The sequence below is a fragment of the Suncus etruscus genome, chromosome 17 (assembly GCF_024139225.1).
Source record: "Suncus etruscus isolate mSunEtr1 chromosome 17, mSunEtr1.pri.cur, whole genome shotgun sequence".
Classification (NCBI taxonomy): Eukaryota; Metazoa; Chordata; class Mammalia; order Eulipotyphla; family Soricidae; genus Suncus; species Suncus etruscus.
In genome coordinates this window covers 65245409-65265877 of record NC_064864.1, presented here as the reverse complement: position 1 = coordinate 65265877, position 20469 = coordinate 65245409, and the positions used below count along the sequence as shown (strand labels likewise).

Below are 20469 nucleotides of genomic sequence, written 5' to 3'. Positions count from 1 at the left end.
ACTGTGCTTAATCTCTCTGTCCCCAGAATTCTTTTTTTTTTTTTTTTTTGGCACACCCGGTGGTGCTCAGGGGTTACTCCTGTCTCTGCACTCAGAAGTCACTCCTGGCAACTTGGGGTCTCTATGAGATACTGGGGATTAAACCTGGGTTGGCACTTGCAAGGCAAACACTCTACACATTGTGCTGTTGCTCTGAGCCTCACACTGGAATTCTTGCAGTTTAGGCACAAAGTGGTTCTTCCTTATGGTGAATGTTAGCATGTAACTCAAAATCCAGGTGACAGCACCTGAACCCATCAGCAGGACAGTCTGGAGACACATAGCGAAGCGACTGGGAGTCAGTCAAGAGCAAAGACAAGAATAATGAGAGCATCTCTGCCCATTCACCTGCTGAAATCCAGCTGCACTAGTGGCCTGTCCTTGGGCTGTCCCTGGCATTTGGATATTTTTTTTTTGGTTTTTGGGCCACACCCGGTGACGCTCAGGGGTCGCTCCTGGCTTGGGGGACCATATGGGACGCCGGGGGATAGAACCGAGGTCCGTCCTAGGCTAGCGCTGGCAAGGCAGATACCTTACCTCTAGCGCCACCACGCCGGCAGCATTTGGATTTCTTAGTGAGAAAAGAAGAGAGGAGAGTGGAGGGGCTAGAGGTACAGCCCTGGATTAAGGCACTTCTTGACCCCAAAATTTTCGATTCAGGCCAGGAAATCATCTAGTCCCCTCGGCGATGCAGGGAGCGATCTTGGATCAGCATTGGGCAATTCGCTGAAAACAGAGGCAGGAGTAGCCCTCTTATTGCTGGGGGTGACCCGATCCCCAACCCACTAAAAAAAAAAAAAAAAGTAGGGAGTTGAATCTGTCACTTTGGGTCAGATCCTTGAGCTCTTCGACGATCTAAGGAAAACAACACTAAAAGTCAATGGAGATCCAGATCCCAAGGGATCAGATGGCTGGAGACAGAGTACAGCGGGCAGGACTTGCTGTGCCCGTGCCGACCTGGGTTCAATCCCTGGCATCTTATAGGTTCCACTGAGAACCACGAGGCATGATCCCTGAGTGCAAAGCTAGGAGTAACCAACCTCTGAGCATTGGCAGGTATGGCCCAAAAAATCATAACGCCCCACATACAAAACGTGAAAATTAGGGCCTGGAGAGATAGCACAGCAGTGTTTGCCTTGCAAGCAGCTGATCCAGGACCTAAGGTGGTTGGTTCGAATCCCGATGTCCCATATGGTCTCCCGTGCCTGCCAGGAGCTATTTCTGAGCAGACAGCCAAGAGTAACCCCTGAGCACCGCTGGGTGTGGCCCAAAAACCAAAAAATAAAAAAAATAAAAAAAGTGAAAATTATAAAAGAGCATTAGAGGGGCCAGAGTGATAGCACAGTGGTAGAGTATTTGCCATGGAAGCAGCCAACCCTGAACAGACCCGGGTTTGATCCCTGGTATCCCATATGGTCCCCTGCAAAGGTGGCCCCAAAACCAAAAAAAAAAAAAAAAAAAAAAAGACATCTGAACTCCTCTCCAGCCTGCCTGCTCAGTAAACAAGAATTCCTAAGATACCAAGATGGCACTGGAAGATAGGCCCACAGGAATGATGGTGACTGTCCTGGGCTTGGCGAGTGGGGAATTGAATACTCAGGAATGCTTTTGGTGGACTTTCTCCTTTCACGGTGCCATGACAATACTCTTGGCTTTGGTTATCTCACCTTTGATGGAGCCGGCGAGGTAAGCCTTTCGCACATCGAAGTCCTTGCTGAGAAAGGAACCATTCTCTTCGCTCTGGCACATGCCTTTTGTGAGTACTGCAATGTAGCTCTCCATCATCCGGATCGGGCTGCCATACTTCACATACATTCTGGAAGGGAGAACAACAGGCCATCGTGCTTGCGTTGCCTGAGACCCACATAGGGAAAGCGTAGGCCTAGGCTGGGTCCTATGTTCTTCTAGGTCCTAGGTCCTGCTGCAAGGATCTCAAGTCTATGTTGCACTGAGCAAAGGGACCCTTGGAAAAGGGGGATAATTCTTTGCAGTCAGACCTTTTGATTCTGGGGAACCTGAGGCGGGCGCTTAGGAAGGAGGGGAAGCACCTCTGTGGCTTCCTTTTGCCAAAGTCATCCCTTGCTTCCTTTCCTGCTTCCTGCTCCAAGGTAGAATATTCTGACTACAAAGACCTACAGGACTACAAAGTTCTGACTGCAAAGACACTTCCGCCCCATTCACCAGGAAGTCAATGGCTCAGTGACAGCCTAGACTCGCTGTACCTCTGGGTTCCCAGAGGTGCTAAGTTTAAGGAATTAATGAGTGGAAGTTGTAGGGGACTGATGAGTGACAACCTTGGGCCACAAGATACAACAAGGAGGGGCTGGAGGGATGACACAACGGTGGGGCATTTGCCTTGCAGGCAGCTGACCCGAGAAGGACCCGGTTTGATTCCTGGCATCCCATGTGACCCCCAGCCTGCAAGGGGCGATTTCTGGGTGCAGAGTCAGGAGTGACCCCTGAGTACCATCAATAAATAAAGTTAAAAAATTAAAAAAATGGGCCCGGAGAGATAGCACAGCGGCGTTTGCCTTGCAAACAGCTGATCCAGGACCAAAGGTGGTTGGTTCGAATCCCAGTGTCCCATATGGTCCCCCGTGCCTGCCAGGAGCTATTTCTGAACAGACAGCCAGGAGTAACCCCTGAGCAATGCTGGGTGTGGCCCAAAAACATAAAAAAAATAATAATAATAATAATTAAAAAAAAAAAAGCGGGCCCAGAGAGAAAGCACAGCGGCGTTGGCCTTGCAAGCAGCCGATCCAGGACCAAAGGTGGTTGGTTCGAATCCTGGTATCCCATATGGTCCCCTGTGCCTGCCAGGAGCTATTTCTGAGCAGACAGTCAGGAGTAACCCCTGAGCAATGCTGGGTGTGGCCCCCCCCCAAAAATAAAATAAAATAAAAAAGCTACAACAAGGAGTAGTTCACACCCCTATACCACTAGGTCAGCACAATGGGCCCCTTGCTGAAGGGGTGAAGGCAGCCAAAGGGATCTCCCTCCTCCCTTCCCTGCCCCCACAGCTGCTTTTCTTTCTAGAATTGGAAGACGAAGCATCACCACACTGGGGATTTGCCTTGTGGTTATTGAGGAGTAGGGACCAACCCTGGAGGGACTCAAGGAACCCTACAGTGCTGGGCATTGAACCCAGGACTCCGGCATACCAAACCTGTGTGGCAGCCCGCCAAGCTCATCCCAAGGCAGAGAGTGTTTGTTTACATTTATGAGCATGTACGCTGATGTGGGCGGGCCAGCGGTAAGAACACCCTTGGGTGCAGACATGTAGGGTGAACGCCAGAACCCAGTAAGAAGGAGCAGAGGAGGTGGAGGCCATGAGAAATCCTCCTTTCCCCTGCACTGCAACCTCAGAAAACAATAATGCAGAAGCAGAGGCCCCACCCCTGCTCCCTCCACTGGCCTTCCTCATGGGCAAGAAGTGAGGTCCACAACAACCCTGACTTCTGTGCCTCAGGATAGTTTGCAAGAGTCCAACTGAGTAACCCAACCTGGCTCAGGGCAATGGAAGGGGTCGACTGTGTGTTCACAGACACCTGTGCGGAATTCTCAAATTCTGGCCTGGGGAGAACAGAGTATCTCCATGATCAGTGGACTGCACCCCACTATCCATGATGTGATGATGGGCAGCCCTCTGCCTCAGGGTCACACAGCAGCTATGACCACGCTTAGGAAGCAGTGTCTGTGAGCTGGCTGCAAAATCAGTAAGCCTTGGGGCCAGAGAAAGAGCACAGTGAGTAGGGCACTTGTCTTGCACATGGGCAACATGGGTTCAATCCCCGGCACCCCACATACCGAGCAGAATCAGGTCTAAGCCCTGAGCACTGCCAGGTGTGGACCAAAAGCCAAAAAAAAAAAAGAGGGGCTGAAGCCATAGCACTGCAGGTAGGGCATTTGTTTGCATATGGTCAACCCAGGTTCAATCCCGGCATCCTATATAATCTCCAAGCCTGCCAGGAGCAATTTCTGAGTGTAGAGCCAAAAGTAACCCCTGAGCAACACCAACTGTGGCCCTAAAAGAAACCAAAACAAAAAAAAAAAAAAGGTTTTCCTATTTATTTCTAGGAAAAGTTCTAGCTTGGAAGTAAACATACGTAACAAACCAAAAATATATAACAACCAAAATCTAAAATATAGGGGCCGGAGAAATAGCACAGCAGCAGGGCATTTGCCTTTGCAAGCAGCTGACTCAGGATGGAACCGGGTTCGACTGAAGATGGAAATGGGTTCGGTCCCCAGCATCCTATATGGTCCCCAAGCCTGCCAGCAGTGATTTCTGAACGTAGAGCCAGGAATAACTCCCTGAGCACTGCTGGGTGTGACCCCAAAACCAAAATAAATAAATAGATAAATAAAATTTAAAGGGGCCAGAGCAGTGGCGCAAATGGTAGGGCATTTGCATTGCAAGTGCTAACCTAGGATGAATTGCGGTTCGATCCCCCAGCATCCCATATGGTCCCTGAGCCTGCTAGGAGTAATTTCTGAGCGCATAACCAGGAGTAACTCCTAAGCATCACCGGGTGTGGCCCAAAAAGCAAAAATAAATAAATAAATAAATAAATAAATTTAATTAAATTTAATTAGGAGAATAAATTCAAAGTACACAGCAACTGCATTAATTGTGCAAAAAACACTACACTAAGCAGAAGAGAAAGTTCCTCTTTCTAAAACAGTCTCTGGAAGGCCACTGGATCTTAAACTGGGAGATAGGCTGACATGTGCTTCCTCAGTATAGACACGGGCCCTGAAACCACTGAGTCTGAGCTTCACTTTGCTGTGTTAGTGTTGAATCCAGTTTTCATACAGACCTACACAATATCCTAGTGAAGGCAGCATATTTCTCTGGGTTAAAATCTTTGGCAGTCAGAACAATAGAAAAATGAGTCACCTGTGTAAAAGAGACAAAAAAGAACAGCTTTAAAAAGAAAGTTTTATAATAATAATGTAAACAAACCTAGTACACAAGACATGGCAACATTAAAAGGAAAAGAACAAGGCTGGAGCAATAGCACAGTGAGGAAGATGCTTGCATGGCACACTGCTGACCCAGCTTCGATCCCTGGCACCCCATATGGTCCCCCAAGGTCTCCAAGAGGGATACCATAAGCACAGAACCCTGAGCATGCCGGGTGCATCCTCCCATCCCCCCAAATAAGTGAGTTGTGAGCAGGAAAGAGAGCTCAATGGGCTGAGTACTTACTGTGCACACAGGAAACCCAGTTTCTGTCCCTAACTCCAGCACTGCATATGGTTCTCTGAGCACCAGTGGGAACATTCCCTGAGCACTGACCCCCAAACAAAAACAAGTTGTTTTCTTTTTGGTTTGTTTTTGTTTGGGGGCCACACCTGCCCATGTTCAGGGATTATTCTTGGCTCTAAATTCAGGAATCACTCTAGCAATGCTCGGGGACCATGTGGAATGCTGGGGATGGACCCTAGATTGGCCACGTGCAAGGCAAGTGGCCTAACTGCCGTATTCTTGCTCTATTGCCCCAAACAAGTGCATTTTTATGTCCTCAAAGCCAATTGAATATATATCAAATGGCTGAATTAGCCTGTAGGAGCCTCTGTTTAAATCCCAGCACCATATTAGCACCCAGAGCTGAGTCAGAAGTAACCCCGGAGCATTACCATGTATAACATACAAAAATAAAATCTAAGTCCCTGATGGTAGTTTATATTGAGTCCACATATAGTTCCTCAAGTACTATTGGAGTGAATTCTGAGTACAGATACAAAAGCACAGCCGGATGTAGCCCCCAAAATAAACAAACAAACAAACATGAAGCTTGAGGCCAGAGAGGTAGTAAAGCACTTGCCCTGGTTTGATCTCTGCATTCCATATAGTCCCCTGAGCGCTACCAGAAGTGATCTCCTGAACATTGTTGAATGTTGTCCAAAACGAACACCACCTCCCAAAAAACAGAAAGTTCCCAAAACTCACTAAAATAAAACTCAGATTGTAAGTATCAGAGCTTCCCACTTAGCAACTATTTTCATAAATAAAATGAAAGATGGGGAAAAAAAAACTCAAAGCTTTCCAGTAAAATTCCTATCGTGAAAATCATCCAGTTCCTGCAATAATTCTCTACAGAGTGCTATAAAATATAAAAATCCCTAAAAGCTTACCAACAAAGTTCACTTATTTATGTTAATATAGCCTCTATGATGATAGGTGCAATTCCTGATAATCACATCTAGTATTCCCATGCAGGAGACACAATTCAAAACTTTCTAAGAAATAAAGCATTTATGGGGCTGAAGAGATAGCATGGAGGTAAGGCATTTGCCTCGCGTGCAGAAGGTCGGTGGTTCAAATCCCGGCATCCATATAGTCCCCTGAGCCTGCCAGGAGCGATTTCTGAGCGTAGAGCCAGGAGTGACCCCTGAGTGCTGCTGGGTGTGACCCAAAAACCAAAAAAAAAAGAAATAAAGCATTTAATTACATTGTCAGAAGCCTAGGAAGATGGCTCCATGGCAGGCATTTGCAAGCTTACAGCCACAAGTATGATGCCTGGCATTGCTCTAGCAGGGGTCCTCAAACTTTTTAAACAGGGGGCCAGTTACTGTCCCTCAGACCATTGGAGGGTCTGACTATAGTAAAAACAAAACTTATGAACGAATTCTTCTGCACACTGCATATATCTTATTTTGCAATGAAGAAACAAAACAGATACAAATACAATATGTGGCCCGCGGGCCATAGTTTGAGGACCACTGGCTCTAGGCTTTGTTTTTGTTTTCTATTTTGTTTATTGCGTCACACCAGGAGGCACTCAGGGGTTACTCCTGGCTCTGCACTCAGAAATTGCTCCTGGCAGGCTCAGGGGACCATATTGGGTACCGAGAATTGAACCCAGGTTTGACCTAGGTTGGCCATGTGGCAAGGCAAATGCCTTACCACTGTGGTAAGAGTACTGCTCTATGCCAAGAGCAAGCCAGGCAGCTTTGCCGTTTAGTCCCCTGGCACCACACTAAGTGTGTTGTGGGCTTCAGAACACTGTAACCAGCCTGCATGGGCACTACAAAAAGTGCAATGGGGCTGGAGAGATAGCACCATGGGTGGGTCGATTACCTTACACACCTGACCTGGGTTCCATCCCCAGCACAAATATGGACACTCAAGCATACCAGTATATATCCCTGAGTTCAGAGCCAGGAGTAAGCCCTGAGCACAGATAGCAAAGAAAGTATATTGTTGGGGCTGAGGAAGAAGGCTCAGACATAGAACACTTGCCTTGCATGTGTGAAGACCTGGGTTCAATTCCTTGCATAACCTCCCCCAAAAAAGGTTTTGTAAATGCTGAAGCCTAAAGTTCAACATTACAGAAAAGAGGAGTCGGGAAGGAGCGTGGAAGTTGTACCTTGCCTTGCACGAATCCGGCCTGGGTTTAAAGGACCATTCAGTGCCAGGAATAAAACCAGGCTTGCTATACACCCAGCACATGCCCAACTCCTGCAGCCAGCTCCCCTACCCCACCGGAAGTATGTCTGGCTCCTGGCCAACCACAGATGTACCTTTTTCAAAACGGAAGAATCTGGCACTTCAGCTGTGGTGATATAAAACCACATTCTGCGGTGCTGCCCAAAGACAAAGGGGTGGAGGAGCTGGTTCTCGGCTGTCAGGCAGCATTTCCTCAGCAGTAGAGCCCTGGTGCTGGCTGTGGTGGAGGGGTAACACCAGGCCCACAGAACTTCCCCGTTCGTGTCCTTTTCTGCAGTGGAAAGATGGTCATTGAGAGAACGTCAATGAGCAGCAGGGACGCGAATGAATTGGTTACTCGAAAGCATGGCAGGGAGTTGGTCTAACATCCCACTTCACACAGCAATAGGAAGCAGGGGAGACCAAATTCCCACCCACCTCTCCGGGACCAAGGATCTAGTGCTCAGGATCAAGTTTTAGGTGATGGGGCCGGAGAGATAGCACGGAAGTAAGGCATTTGCCGACGGTGGTTTGAATCCCAGCATCCCATCATCCCAGAAGGTCCCCGAGCCTGCCAGGAGTGATTTCTGAGTGCAAAGCCAGGAGTAACCCCTGGACGCTGCTGGGTATGACCCAAAAAAGAAAACAAAAAAAATAAAAGTTTTAGGTTATCTGTGTAAAAAGCTTTGCAACATATCATGAAGGACAATGCTAAGCATCTGGGGCCAGAGAGACAGCATGGAGGTAGGGTGTTTGCCTTGCATGCAGTGATTCAAATCCCAGCAACCCATATGGTCCCTCAGCCTGCCAGGAGCAATTTCTGAGCATAGAGCCAGGAGTAAACCCTGAGAGCTGGCGGGTATGACCCAAAAACAAAAAACAAAAGAAAAGAAAAAAAGACAATGCTAAACCTCCAGGTTCTACATATCTGATCCGTCTCTGTCCACAGAAATTCTCTCAGAAGTTATTGTTTATTTTCTGTGTGGTTTTTTTTTTTTTTTTTTTTTTTTTTTGGTTTTTGGGCCACACCCGGTAATGCTCAGGGGTTACTCCTGGCTATGCGCTCAGAAGTCGCTCATGGCTTGGGGGACCATATGGGACACCGGGGGATCGAACCGCAGTCCATCCAAGGCTAGCGCAGGCAAGGCAGGTACCTTACCTCTAGCGCCACCGCCCGGCCCTGTTGTTTTTTTTTTAATTTTGGTTGGAGGGCCGGAGAGATAGCATGCAGAAGGATGGTGGTTCGAATCCCAGCAACCCATATGGTCCCTGGAGCATAAGGCCAGGAGTAACCCCTGAGCGCTGCCGGGTGTGACCCTAAAGCAAAAAACAAAACAAAACAAAACAACAACAACAAAAGTCTGGTTGGAAAGATATTCTACAAGTATATTTTTGGGTGTTTGGGCCACACCCAGTTAACTCAGGGGCTACTGCTGGTTTTGCAGTCAGAAAATACTTCAGCACAGCTCAGAAGTAACCCGAAAACAATTTTTTGTTGTTGTTGTTGTTTTTTTGGGCCACACCCAGCAGCGATCAAGGTTTACTTCTGGCTCTGCACTGAGAAATCACTCCTTGCAGGCTTGTGGACCATATGGGATGCCCAATTCAAACCACCAGGGATCCTGGATTGGCTGCATGCAAGGCAAACGCCCTACTACTGTGCTATCCACTCCGACCCCAACAACAACACCAATTTTTCTTTTTTTTTTTTTTTTTTTTTTTTTTGGTTGGTTTTTGGGTCACACCCGGCGGTGCTCAGGGGTTACTCCTGGCTGTCTGCTCAGAAATAGCTCCTGGCGAGCACGGGGGACCATATGGGACACCGGGATTCGAACCAGCCACCTTTGGTCCTGGATCGGCTCTTGCAAGGCAAACACCGCTGTGCTATCTCTCCGGGCCCCACCAATTTTTCTTAAATCAAGGCTTGGGTTTGGAAGGAAGGCACATAGGGGATGTCTAGGTTCAATCTCAGTATCCCAAGCCCACCATGAGTGATTCCTGAGCACAGAGCCAGGAGTAAGCCCTGAGCACAGCTGGTGTGGCACCAAAATAAAAATAGGTAATAATAATAATAATAATAATAATAATAATAATAATAATAATAATAATAATAATAATAAAAGGGCCTGGAGAGATAGCACAGCGGCGTTTGCCTTGCAAGCAGCCGATCCAGGACCAAAGGTGGTTGATTCGAATCCCAGTGTCCCATATGGTTCCCGTGCCTGCCAGGAGCTATTTCTGAGCAGACAGCCAGGAGTAACCCCTGAGAACCGCCGGGTGCGGCCCAAAAACCAAATAATAATAATAATAATAATAATAATAATAATAATAATAATAATAATAATAGGGGTCGGAGTGATAGCACAGTGGGTAGGGTGTTTGTTTGCCTTGCATGCGGCCAACCCAGGACCAACACAGGTTCGATCCCCCACATCCCATACAGCCCTGCGTGTGGCCCAAAAACCATAATACTAATGATGATGGTGACACTTTGCTACTTTGATCACACGACAGTGCACAGAGCTTAGGGACACAGAGGTGGCCTGTGAGAATAACACTTTTCCAAATGACCGAGGCTGAGCGCTAGGAGCCAGACCTCGTCCAGCCCGGGACCTGCGGTGCCTAGGCAGAGGACATCCGAGCACGGGCTGCCCAAGGTCCCGCATACTCGCTGGGCCGCGGACGCCCCAGTAGTCCACAGTGCGGGCGCCGGGGGCAGGACAGGGACAGGACAGGGCCCTAGGACAGGCGAGACCCCGGGACGCCTCTGCCGGCGGGCGGCGGAGCGGAGGGGACGGTCCGGTCGGCAGCGCGCGCATCACATGACCCGGCGGCCGGCGCCGGACGGACAGTCACGCGCGGCTCCCACGCCCCGGGACCCCGGCCCCGCCGCCCGCCCGCCCGCCACGTCCCGCGCCAGCCGCGGCAGTCGGGCGGGGGCCGGAGCAGCTCCGCCGCGGGGCATGTGCGCGGCTCCGGGATCTTCTGCAGCCGCCGGACCGCAGCTCCCGCGCAGGCCGAGACTACTACAGGAGGCCGCAGGGGGCGCCGGGGGGCGCGGGAGCGGGGCTGGCCCCGGGCCCCGGCGGAGGGGGAGTGCGGCTTGGGCGGGGCGCCGGCGTCCTCACCGATCAGCGCGACTCCGAGCATCAGCTGAGGGGCCGCCGCCGCCTCCGCCGCAGCCATCTTCCGCCGCTGCCGCCGCCGCCGCCGCCCGCTTCTCTCAGGCGCGGGCCACGCCCTCCGCTGCACCCGCCCACCAAGGACCCGCCCACCTCTGCTTCCATTGGCTAGGCCCTACCCGCCATCCAATCCGCAGGCCACGCCCTCTCTCCGGCCCCTCCTTCTCCTGGGCCGGCCCTACGAGGCTCCGCCCACTACAGGTTCCATTTCCTGGGTCCGCCAGTCAATTCACAGACCACGCCCTCCTCCGGCCCAGCCTTCTATTGGGCAGGTCTTCCAAGGCCCCGCCCGCCACAGCTCCCATTTCCTGGGCCCGCCAGCCAATCCGTAGGCCACACCTTCCTCTGGCCTCGTCTTTCTATTGGGCCCGCCCTCCAAGGCCCCGCCCACGCCAGGTTTCATTTGCTAGGCCCGCCGTTCAATCCGCAGGCCACGCCCTCCTCGAGCCCCACTTCTACTTCCACCCTCTCAGGTCCCGCCCACCTCAGGTTTTATTTGCTAGACCCGCCGTCCAATGCACAGGCCACGCCCTCCGTAGCCCCCCCCGCCCGGCTTCTACTGGGCCGGCCCTAGCAGGCCCCGCCCACTTTACTTCAGGCCACATCTTCTATTGGGTCTGCCCTCGGAAGAGCCCGCCCTCTACTGGCACATCTTATACTTCCTCGTCCTGCACAGGCCACGCCCCCACAGGCCCCGCCCGCCGACCGGCTCCGACGTCCATTTAGCTCCTCCCTCCCCGCGCTCTTCAAGCCCGGAAGCTCGCTCTGTCTCTGCTCTGCGAAGTTCTTCCTTCTCTCCTTCGATTCTGCTTTTCTTCCATCTTCTCGCTTTCCACACTTCTTTGACACAAGAAGAGGAGGCGGGCTTTCCATTCATTAACCATCCAGCCACGGGCCCGGGACTGATAGTATAGTCAGTGGGTAGGCGGACCCCAGGTTCGATCCCTTACAATCCCATATGATCCCCGAGTCCCACCCAGGGTAATTCCTGAGTGCAAAGCCTGAAGTAAACCCGGTGCATCGCTGGATGTGGTCCGAAACAAAACACATAAATTATTCTGCTAGCCTGGCAAAATGTCAGCCAAGAGAGAGAGACTGGCAGAGATGTTCACTCAAAGGTACAGTTCACACTAAGACGATCCTGTAATAGACCCATTGCAAAAATGAGCCAAAGATGATTACAAGAGGACTTCAGGACAGTTTGTCCTCATTCCCCCAAGTCTCACATTACTTTCCAGGTTAGCAGACAAAACAATGTGTCATCCCCACCCCACCCCCCATTCCAGACCTGATGAGAACTGTTTTTTTATGCAGGGGGCCAAACCTGGTCACACTCAGGGGTTACTCCTGGCTCTGCCCTCAGGAATCATTCCTGGCAGGCTCAAGGGACCATATGGGATGCCGGGGATGGAACCCCAGTAGGCCACGTGCAAGGCAAACACCTGCCCTCCTCGCTGTGCAAAGGCTCCAGCCTTTAGAAGAACGTTGTTTGTTATATGCAAACCTAAGCAAAGTAAAGGCAAGGCTTCAGGACTGACCAAATAAGGAAAACTACTCTTTTGTTTGTTTTGGGGTCACACCTGGCAGTGCTCAGGTGTTATTCCTGGCTCTGTGCTCAGAAGTCGCTCCTGGCAGGCATGGCACGAGGGACCATAAGGGGTGCCAGGATTTGAAATTTGAATTGAAAAGCCAATCGGTCCTGGATCAGCCACTTGCAAGGCAAATGCCCTACCGCTGTGCTATTTCTCTGGCAGGAAAACTACTCTTATCTTTAAGTAGTTAGATAAAGACAGTTGTCCTGTCTAGTACAGTTCTCATTTCACTATAATTTTTTTTTAATTTTTGGGCCACACCCGGTGGCACTCAGGGGTTACTCCTGGCTATGCGCTCAGAAATCGCTCCTGGCAGGGCCGGCGCGGTGGCGCTAGAGGTAAGGTGCCTGCCTTGCCTGCGCTATCCTAGGACCTACCGCAGTTCGATCCCCCAGCGTCCCATATGGTCCCAAGCGAGGAGCGACTTCTGAGAGCATAGCCAGGAGTAACCCTGAGCATCACCGGGTGTGGCCCCTGAAAGAAAGAAAGAAAGAAAGAAGGAAGGAAGGAAGGAAGGAAGGAAGGAAGGAAGGAAGGAAGGAAGGAAGGAAGGAAGGAAGGAAGGAAGGAAGGAAAGGAAAGGAAAGGAAAGGAAAGGAAAGGAAAGGAAAGGAGGAAGGAAGGAAGGAAGGAAGGAAGGAAGGAAGGAAGGAAGGAAGGAAGAAAGAAAGAAAGAAAGAAAGAAAGAAAGAAAGAAAGAAAGAAAGAAAGAAAGAAAGAAAGAAAGAAAAAGAAAAGGGGCCGGGCGGTGGCGCTAAAGGTAAGGTGTGCCTGCCTTGCCTGCGCTAGCCTTGGACGGACCGCGGTTCGATCCCCCGGTGTCCCATATGGTCCCCCAAGCCAGGAGCAACTTCTGAGCACATAGCCAGGAGTAACCCCTGAGCGTTACCGGGTGTGGCCCAAAAACCAAAAAAAAAAAAAAAAAAAAAAGAAAGAAAGAAAGAAAGTCACTCCTGGCTCAGGGAACCATATGGGACATCGGGGATCAAACCAGGTCCATTCAGGATCTGTGCGTTTAAGGCAAATGCCCTATTGCTGTGCTATCGCTCCGGGCCCTCACTATCTTTATTTATTTATTTATTTATTTATTTATTTATTTATTTATTTATTTATTTTTGGTTTTTGGGTCACACCCGGCAGCGCTCAGGGGTTACTTCTGGTTCTATCCTCAGAAATCGCTCCTGGCAGGCTCGGGGGACCATATGGGATTCCGGATTCGAACCACCATCCTTCTGCATGCAAGGCAAACACCCTACCTCCACGCTATATCTCCACCCCCACTATCATTTTCCTAAAAGACTTCACATTCCCTCTCTTGAGAAGTCCTTTTTAAGATCCCCAGTTTGCAGGTAAGAAACATGAGAGATTGCATGGTATCACACTGCTTTCAGATGTGTGCCCACAATTAAGGGTTCCAGCCATGTTCAGATTACAATTACACATACCCCTCCCATTGGGCAATAAACTGTTTGGATTTATTTGTGAGTTGTTCTTTATGAGTTTTGAGGGTGGTTTTTTCCTCTTTTTTTTGGTTTTGGGTCGCACTCAGCGGCGCTGGAGATACTCCTGGCTCTGCGCTCAGAAATCACTCCTGGTAAGCTTGGGGAACCAGATAGGATGCCAAAGATCAAATCCGGGTCTGTTACAGGTCGGCCACATGCGAGGCAAACGCCTTACTGCTGTGCTATATCTCCAGCCCCTGTTTCATTTTGTTTCTTTAAAATTTCAAAGTTATGGAGCGGGAGAGATAGCATGGAGGTAGGGAGTTTGCCTTTCATGCAGACCTGAGCCTGCCAAGAGCTATTTCTGAGCATAGAGCCAGGAGTAACCCCTGAGTGTTGCCGGGTGTGACCAAAAAATTTTTTTTCAAAGTTATTTGAAAAGTTATTTGGCTGTATATAGCACTTACTCCTATCTCTTCTCAGGAATCATTCCTGACAATCCTGGGAAAACCCTATTGGCTGTTGAGTAATTGAATCCAAGTAGAGGGCCTTACCCACTGAACTATCTTTCAGGCCCTTGATTTTGTTTCTTCTTGGGGATTGAGCTGTAGTATAGTGGCTAGAGCACATGTCTTGCATGTGGCCAACCCAGATTTGTTATTTAACATCCCATATTGTTGGGGACTGTGACTTGTTTGAGGCCATTTTGCTGTTCTTTCTGCCATAATCCAGCCTTTCACCTAAAGGCTACATGCAGTCTTGCTGTAAGTTCTTGGGCCAAAGAGAAAGGAAAATGCAGCTGCAGGGGATAATTAATCTTGTAGCCCGGAGGAGAGCAACACGGCCCAGTACCATTCCCAGAAATGAGGCCTTACTCCCTTAACCATATCCCTGAGTTAACAAGGCAGTTATTATGTGTATATGTTACATTGTCTGTACAAAATTATTTCTGTAAGAACATTGCCCCCACCTTATATCTGTTAAAAGTTTAGGAATGCAGCTAGAAGGACACTAGAAATTTCCATGGAAACAGCACGTTCATCATAACTTGAAGGTCATCCAGCCCCTAGCCCACTGCCCACTTCCTTATTTAGAGAATGATTTACTTTCTTTGTTCCTTGTAACCTGATATGTATTCTTGCCTTGTATGGACCTTCGCACCAAAAGTGTGATTGACATTATCTTTGTACTGCCCCCTTCTCCTTCACTATATAAGAAGGAGCTGTAGTCAAATAAAGTTGCCTTTGAGCAGTGAGATATTGCCTTAGGTCTTTATTATTAACCTCTCTCAGATTTTTTACAGGTGTGGTTGCTCTTCTACTCAGCAAAATAGGAGTGCGGTTGTCTGAGAAGCCTTCCCAGCTAATTCCTGCTGGCCGGGTCCCCCCTGGGGGGGCTTCAGGACCCCGCATTTTGGCGCCCAACGCTGGGCTCGAAGACCACCGCCACACCCCGAACGACTATGGGTCGGCGAGTCCGGAGCTGTTTCATAAATCGCAGGAATACCCCATCCGGGTAAGCGTTGAAACGAGTTAGCCTTAATCAAAAATTTAAACTGCAGTTTTTTCAGTCGTTCTGATCACCGCCCCTGATTGGCTCTTGGGGCTTCGCCCGTTGGCTTCACTTCCATGGGTGTTTCGTTGAGTACTGAACTTAAATTCATTAAATATATACAGTCTGAGTTGAAAGCCAGACATATAGAGGTTACCAAAAAAGATATTTGTAATTTTTTAATGTTTGTTCATGATGTTTGCCAAAAATCTAGTGTTCCTGGGCTCCCTCTCGCTCTGACTCTGTCTCTCAGTTTCCTTCCTCTTCTGACCCTTCATCTTTACTTCTGCCACTGCACCCTCTGTGCAAAATCCTAAACAGCCCTTCACTTCCCTAGCTTCAGCTCCGTCCCTGTTCCACCAAAACCTTTACTCCCCTCACCACCCTCCCCTCCTTAGCCAGCAATTGCAACAATACAAAGCCTTTAATTGGAAAAGCCTCAAAGAGCCGTTTCAAGCCGTAACCTCCTATGGCCCCCAAGCCCCTTACACGCTCTCCTGCTTAGAATCTAATAGCTGAACTCTTTGTCTCTTGGGAAGTTAACTTTTTTTTCCGCTGCAAAGCCCTTGCAGATAGGCAGGAATCCTGATCTCTAAGCTCTTATAGCTGGCCTCGCCTCTTTTCATACCTTAAAGGTACAGCACACACTTTCCAGGTCCCAGCTTGCCAACATGGCTCTTGCTGCCCTCTATGCCTGGAAGTCGCTCCCCAGAGCCAGCATTCCAGCAGCTCCCCCACACGCGGCAACAAACTGTTGCTGCTTTCTTCCCCCCCCCCCCTTTCTGACTTGAGTTCCCAACTCACCACAATTACATCCATGGTGTCTCACCTTTCTAACAAACTTGATAATGCTCTTAGCTCAAAAATCAGTGCTACTACCTTTCCTGTCTTTCTCCCTAATGGAAAAAGTCTTCCCCCCCCCCCCCGCCTGCTCAGCAGCCTCCGCAGCTACCTTCTCAAACGCCTCCCACTGATCCCCCGCACCCCAGGGGAAAAATTCTAAATGCCCAAGACGTTCAGTCCCTAACCATGGCAGATTCCCTCCTCTCACCGCTCCCCCTCTTAAAGCTATAGATATGAAACTACTTGGCCAAATTGAAAATCTTAAACAAATCTTAAGCCTTCAAAAACAGGCTGCTTCTCTTAATTCACAGGTTTCTGCCCTTCAGGCGTTTCCCCCCCCTCCTAAATCTATAGTTGTCTGTCCTCTGCCCACTGAATTCTACGGCCAGGCCCCCCCTCTTGAGAATTCAAAGGAACAAACTAATAAAAGTCAGGCTGAGTGCCATAAAACAGAAACTGCTGCAGTGCCTACAAAAAATTCTAAGGGCACAGTGAGCAGGATAATTACAAAGTATCATCTGCTAAGCCATAAAACCTTGCGATATCTACACTTTGCTGTTAAAACTTCTGAGCCTAATGTACCTTTTACTCAGTACATTTTGCTCAAACCAGCCCTCAGCCTCCTTCAGCCTCTTTCCTGCCAGCCTTGGGAAACAGCCAGCTCAGGCCCTGCCACTCCCACTTTAAGCCTTCCAATTCACCTTGAAATACCCAATCTTCGTTATTCAAAATAAATCTGAAAAGTGGCATCTCTTGCATATTCTCAAATCAATTAATAAAACCATGATCCCCATGGTACTTTTGCAACCCAGACTCCCCTCTTCAGTTGCCATTCCCTCTAATTCCAATAAATTAGTAATTAATCTTAAAAGATTGCTTTTTTTTTTCTCTATATCATTACACCCTGCAGACTGTAAATAATTTGCCTCTAGCCTTCCTGCTGTTAACTGTGCTGGCCCCTCCCCGAGTTATCAGTGAAAGACTCTGCTTCACCTTGTTAGCCCTACACTTTGTCAGATATGTGTTATTAGGTTTAGTGCATTAAGTGGTGTAAAGTAATTATTAAAACATTAAATAGCAACAGGAAGATAAGGGCAATAAACTTTTTTTTTTCATGCCTCTCAGAAAATTTTAGAGCAAGGTCATGATTCTGTCACTTTACAGATAACAAAATGTTGGTAAAAGAAAAACTTCTTTGTGTTTTAAAATCCAAACGAACATAAAAGTGTTAAATTTAAGTCTTATATTTCTATTAAAAGTTTTATTTTAATTTTTAAAGTATTTACAAAATTATGTCAAAAATAATGTAGTTAGCCTTTTTAAACAATATAGTTAATTTAATGCACAGTGAACACCTAGGTGTGCTTTATAGTACCCTTAGTTTTAACTTTGTGCTACAGCAATGGTTTTTCTTTATTTCTGCATTGAAAGAACTATTATTTTAAGTGCATTCAAAATATCAGCACATTATACAAATCTGTATATTTGTGTCGCAGTGAAAAAATAATATAAATGAAAAATATATTATATATAATTTTATAAGTAATATATAAAAGTAACTAAACTTTATAAGCAAATTAACTAGTATTAAATATAATTTTAGTCTTAAGTTCTAGGTGTGTAAATGCATCAGATGTCTTTAACTATATTTTATAATAATCTAAGCATTTAGTTAATTTGGTATATAATATTTTTTACAAATTATTCACTTAAAGTCTTCATAGTAAAAACAGTTGTTTGTTTTTTAAAATCAGTTTTTATACCTTTAATAATCATAGTTCATGCTATTGTGTTTAATCATAAAAATTTTAACACTTTATTGCAGCTGTCTTACTGTTCTACTGCAAAACCAATTTAAAGAAAACCTATTCATTTACAGCAAATCATTTCATACTTCCAAGTAAAGACTCCTTCTACAGTGCTCATTAACCATTTTACTTAATGTTTTAAACTTCAAATTAAAATTGTTTTAAAAATGTTTTGTGTTAAATCTAAACCTTAAAATTTATTTTCAGCAAAGTTCCACTCCATCTACATTAAGTACTTCTCAAAACTAAAAAAGTTTTTCTACAAAAATTTTTTTTTTCTTCTCACAAACATGCTAGCTAAATATTTAAAAGCGCTTGTCAATTTTTTATAAATAAGTCTTAAATCAATCCTTTTGTCTGTTTATGTGTCTGTTGTGATGAATGAAAGTGGCCACAAGTGTAAAATGTTGTGTTTAGTGTTGTTTTGTTTTGTCTGTTTATTTGTTATCTCTACATTTTATAATAATACAATTTTTAAAGCCTTATCCATTTTTCAAATTTCAATTAATTTTTTCAACCTGGTTCAGTCTGGTCAGTTCACAAACTGGCATGTTGCAACTAAAAATCATGTGTTAAAAATTATGTATTAAGCTAGCTTTGTCCTTCTAAGAACATGGCGGAAGGTGTGGGAGATGGCAAACCCCAGATTTCTCAATGGCCATCGGGGATAACTTTTCCCTGGAGAATTTCTGGACTTTGCAGTCACCCGGCTTTCCTGTTATGTGTAAGTTCAGGCCTATAGAATATGTATTTATGGCTAAAAAATAGCATCCAGCTTTAACATAATAACTAGAAGTTTAAGAAAAATCCTTTATATTCAGTTTAAAAAAATTTTTTTTAATTAGCAATTGTTAATTATAAATTTTCTTTTATGCCAAAGTCTAACAGAGGTCAAATAACATTCCCGTGGTATTCAAAAATAACTAGTGTAATGTAAATTTCTAATGTTTTCTGCCTGTAAACCCAAGACAAAAAACTAAGTAAATTCTTAATTTTTATATGAAGTAACCATTTTGCCTCCTGCCAAGCTGTTTTCTTATAAACCTCCTGCTAGCCGCCATTCCTGCAAACCTGTTTCTAACTGACTCCACCTTTGACAATGCTGAATTGAGCACTCTGCCTAGCTGCCTTGATGCCCACCATTGCCACCAACAACCTCCATTGCAAACAAGTCACGGTCGTGGAACTTTGCTTACTCAAACCATATATGTGCCCCCCTGTTCAACAATCAGACATTTGCAATCAAACCATTATTGTTAACAACTCTTCCATCTTCATTGAAGCCCCCAACTCCACTTATTTTGTTTGCTCCACTAAATTTTCTCCCCATATTGTTACTGAAATGTTTCTTGCTTATCATGATTATTATGTTTTAGCTTTGTTAATGCCTAAAATAACCATCAAACCTGTTGGTCCGGTTTCCACCTTTATCCTCATCCTGCAAATGGTCAATGCCTCTGCCCAGGCACTCTCTAACACCAGCTATGAACACTGTTGAATCTGCAATTCACCAGTTTCGCCGTTTTATGAAAGCATCACAACGTTTGAACCTCCTATCTACACCACTGACTCTGAACTTCTTCTCTGGAAAATTCAGCCTCAGCGTCATTAACTCACTGTTGTGCAGGTTGTGAGCTACAAACTCTGCCTTCTGGCCCATCCTCCTCCTCTAAAGTTATTTTAAATCTTATAAATGCCTCTGCTCTAGCCCTCACAGACCCAGATTATGAACGCTGTTAGCTTAGCTTCTCTCCTCAACCCCTACTCTTATCCTTCCATCTTTCAACGACGTCGCGAGCCCTTTACAACTGTCACCCTTGCAGTCCTCCTTGCTGTTGGCGCCACTACTAGTGCTGGCATAGAAATTTACTCCCTTGTTTCCACTCAGTCCAATCTTCGCATTCTCACTCAGGCTGTAAAACGAAACATTAATGAAATCAAACATAGCTTACAATTTCTCACCGATACTGTTAGTTCCCTTGCTAATATAGTTCTTCAAAATCGTCGTGCTCTATATTTTGCCCTTATGTAAGAGGGGGGAGTCTGTGTAGCCCTTAAGGAACAATGTTGTATTTTCAAAGACAAAACTGGATTAGTTAGGAATAGCGTTCAACACATTGGTGACGGTATAAAAGACTTCCAAAAATATTTCGATGAAGAACAAGGTTGGTAACAGGGTTGGTTTTTCTCTTCTCCTTGGATACATACATTACTGTCCACTATTTTGGGCCCTCTTATTAGCCTCATGCTGCTCCTTTCCTTTGACCCATGGGCTTTCCGCAAACTTACTGCCCTTGTTAAAAACCAGGTAGATGAGACGGCAAAAACCTCTGTTCAAGTTCACTACCAACAGTTAACCCAACGTGACTCCTGTGAAAACTTGGCTTTTGTCACCAAGCCGCCCTTCCAGCCACTAAGTTTCCAGGAGATAGAGCGCATAGCTAACAAACGGAGCTCGCTCCGGTACTTGTGCTCTCGGCTGTGGAGACACCTACGACGGGATTAGCAAGGCCCCAGTTAGGACACGGCCCTAAAAGGCTACAACGCATAATTCAAATCTCTGTGCACACCCACAGC

At 46.9% G+C, this 20469-nt stretch overlaps 1 protein-coding gene and 1 non-coding gene across 4 annotated transcripts in view; one reads left to right on the top strand and one right to left on the bottom strand.

Annotated features, from left to right (window-relative positions):
* The window catches only part of DENND10 (DENN domain containing 10), a 106180-nt gene that overhangs the window by 9132 nt on the left and 76579 nt on the right, over positions 1-20469 (bottom strand). The window contains exons 1-4 of one of the 3 annotated variants that reach the window (XM_049764503.1): positions 10603-10660; positions 7570-7766; positions 4860-4939; positions 1707-1855 (exon numbers count right to left, since the gene is read on the bottom strand). In XM_049764503.1, the coding sequence (XP_049620460.1) occupies positions 1707-1855; positions 4860-4939; positions 7570-7766; positions 10603-10660 (484 nt within the window). Of the gene's footprint in view, positions 1-1706; positions 1856-4859; positions 4940-7569; positions 7767-10602; positions 10661-20469 lie in introns of those variants that run through there. The other 2 variants (XM_049764502.1, XM_049764504.1) reach the window with 2 other exon arrangements.
* On the top strand, positions 17425-17554 carry LOC125995558 (small nucleolar RNA SNORA22). The gene has a single exon (XR_007491059.1). It is a non-coding gene; the product is annotated as a small nucleolar RNA SNORA22 (small nucleolar RNA).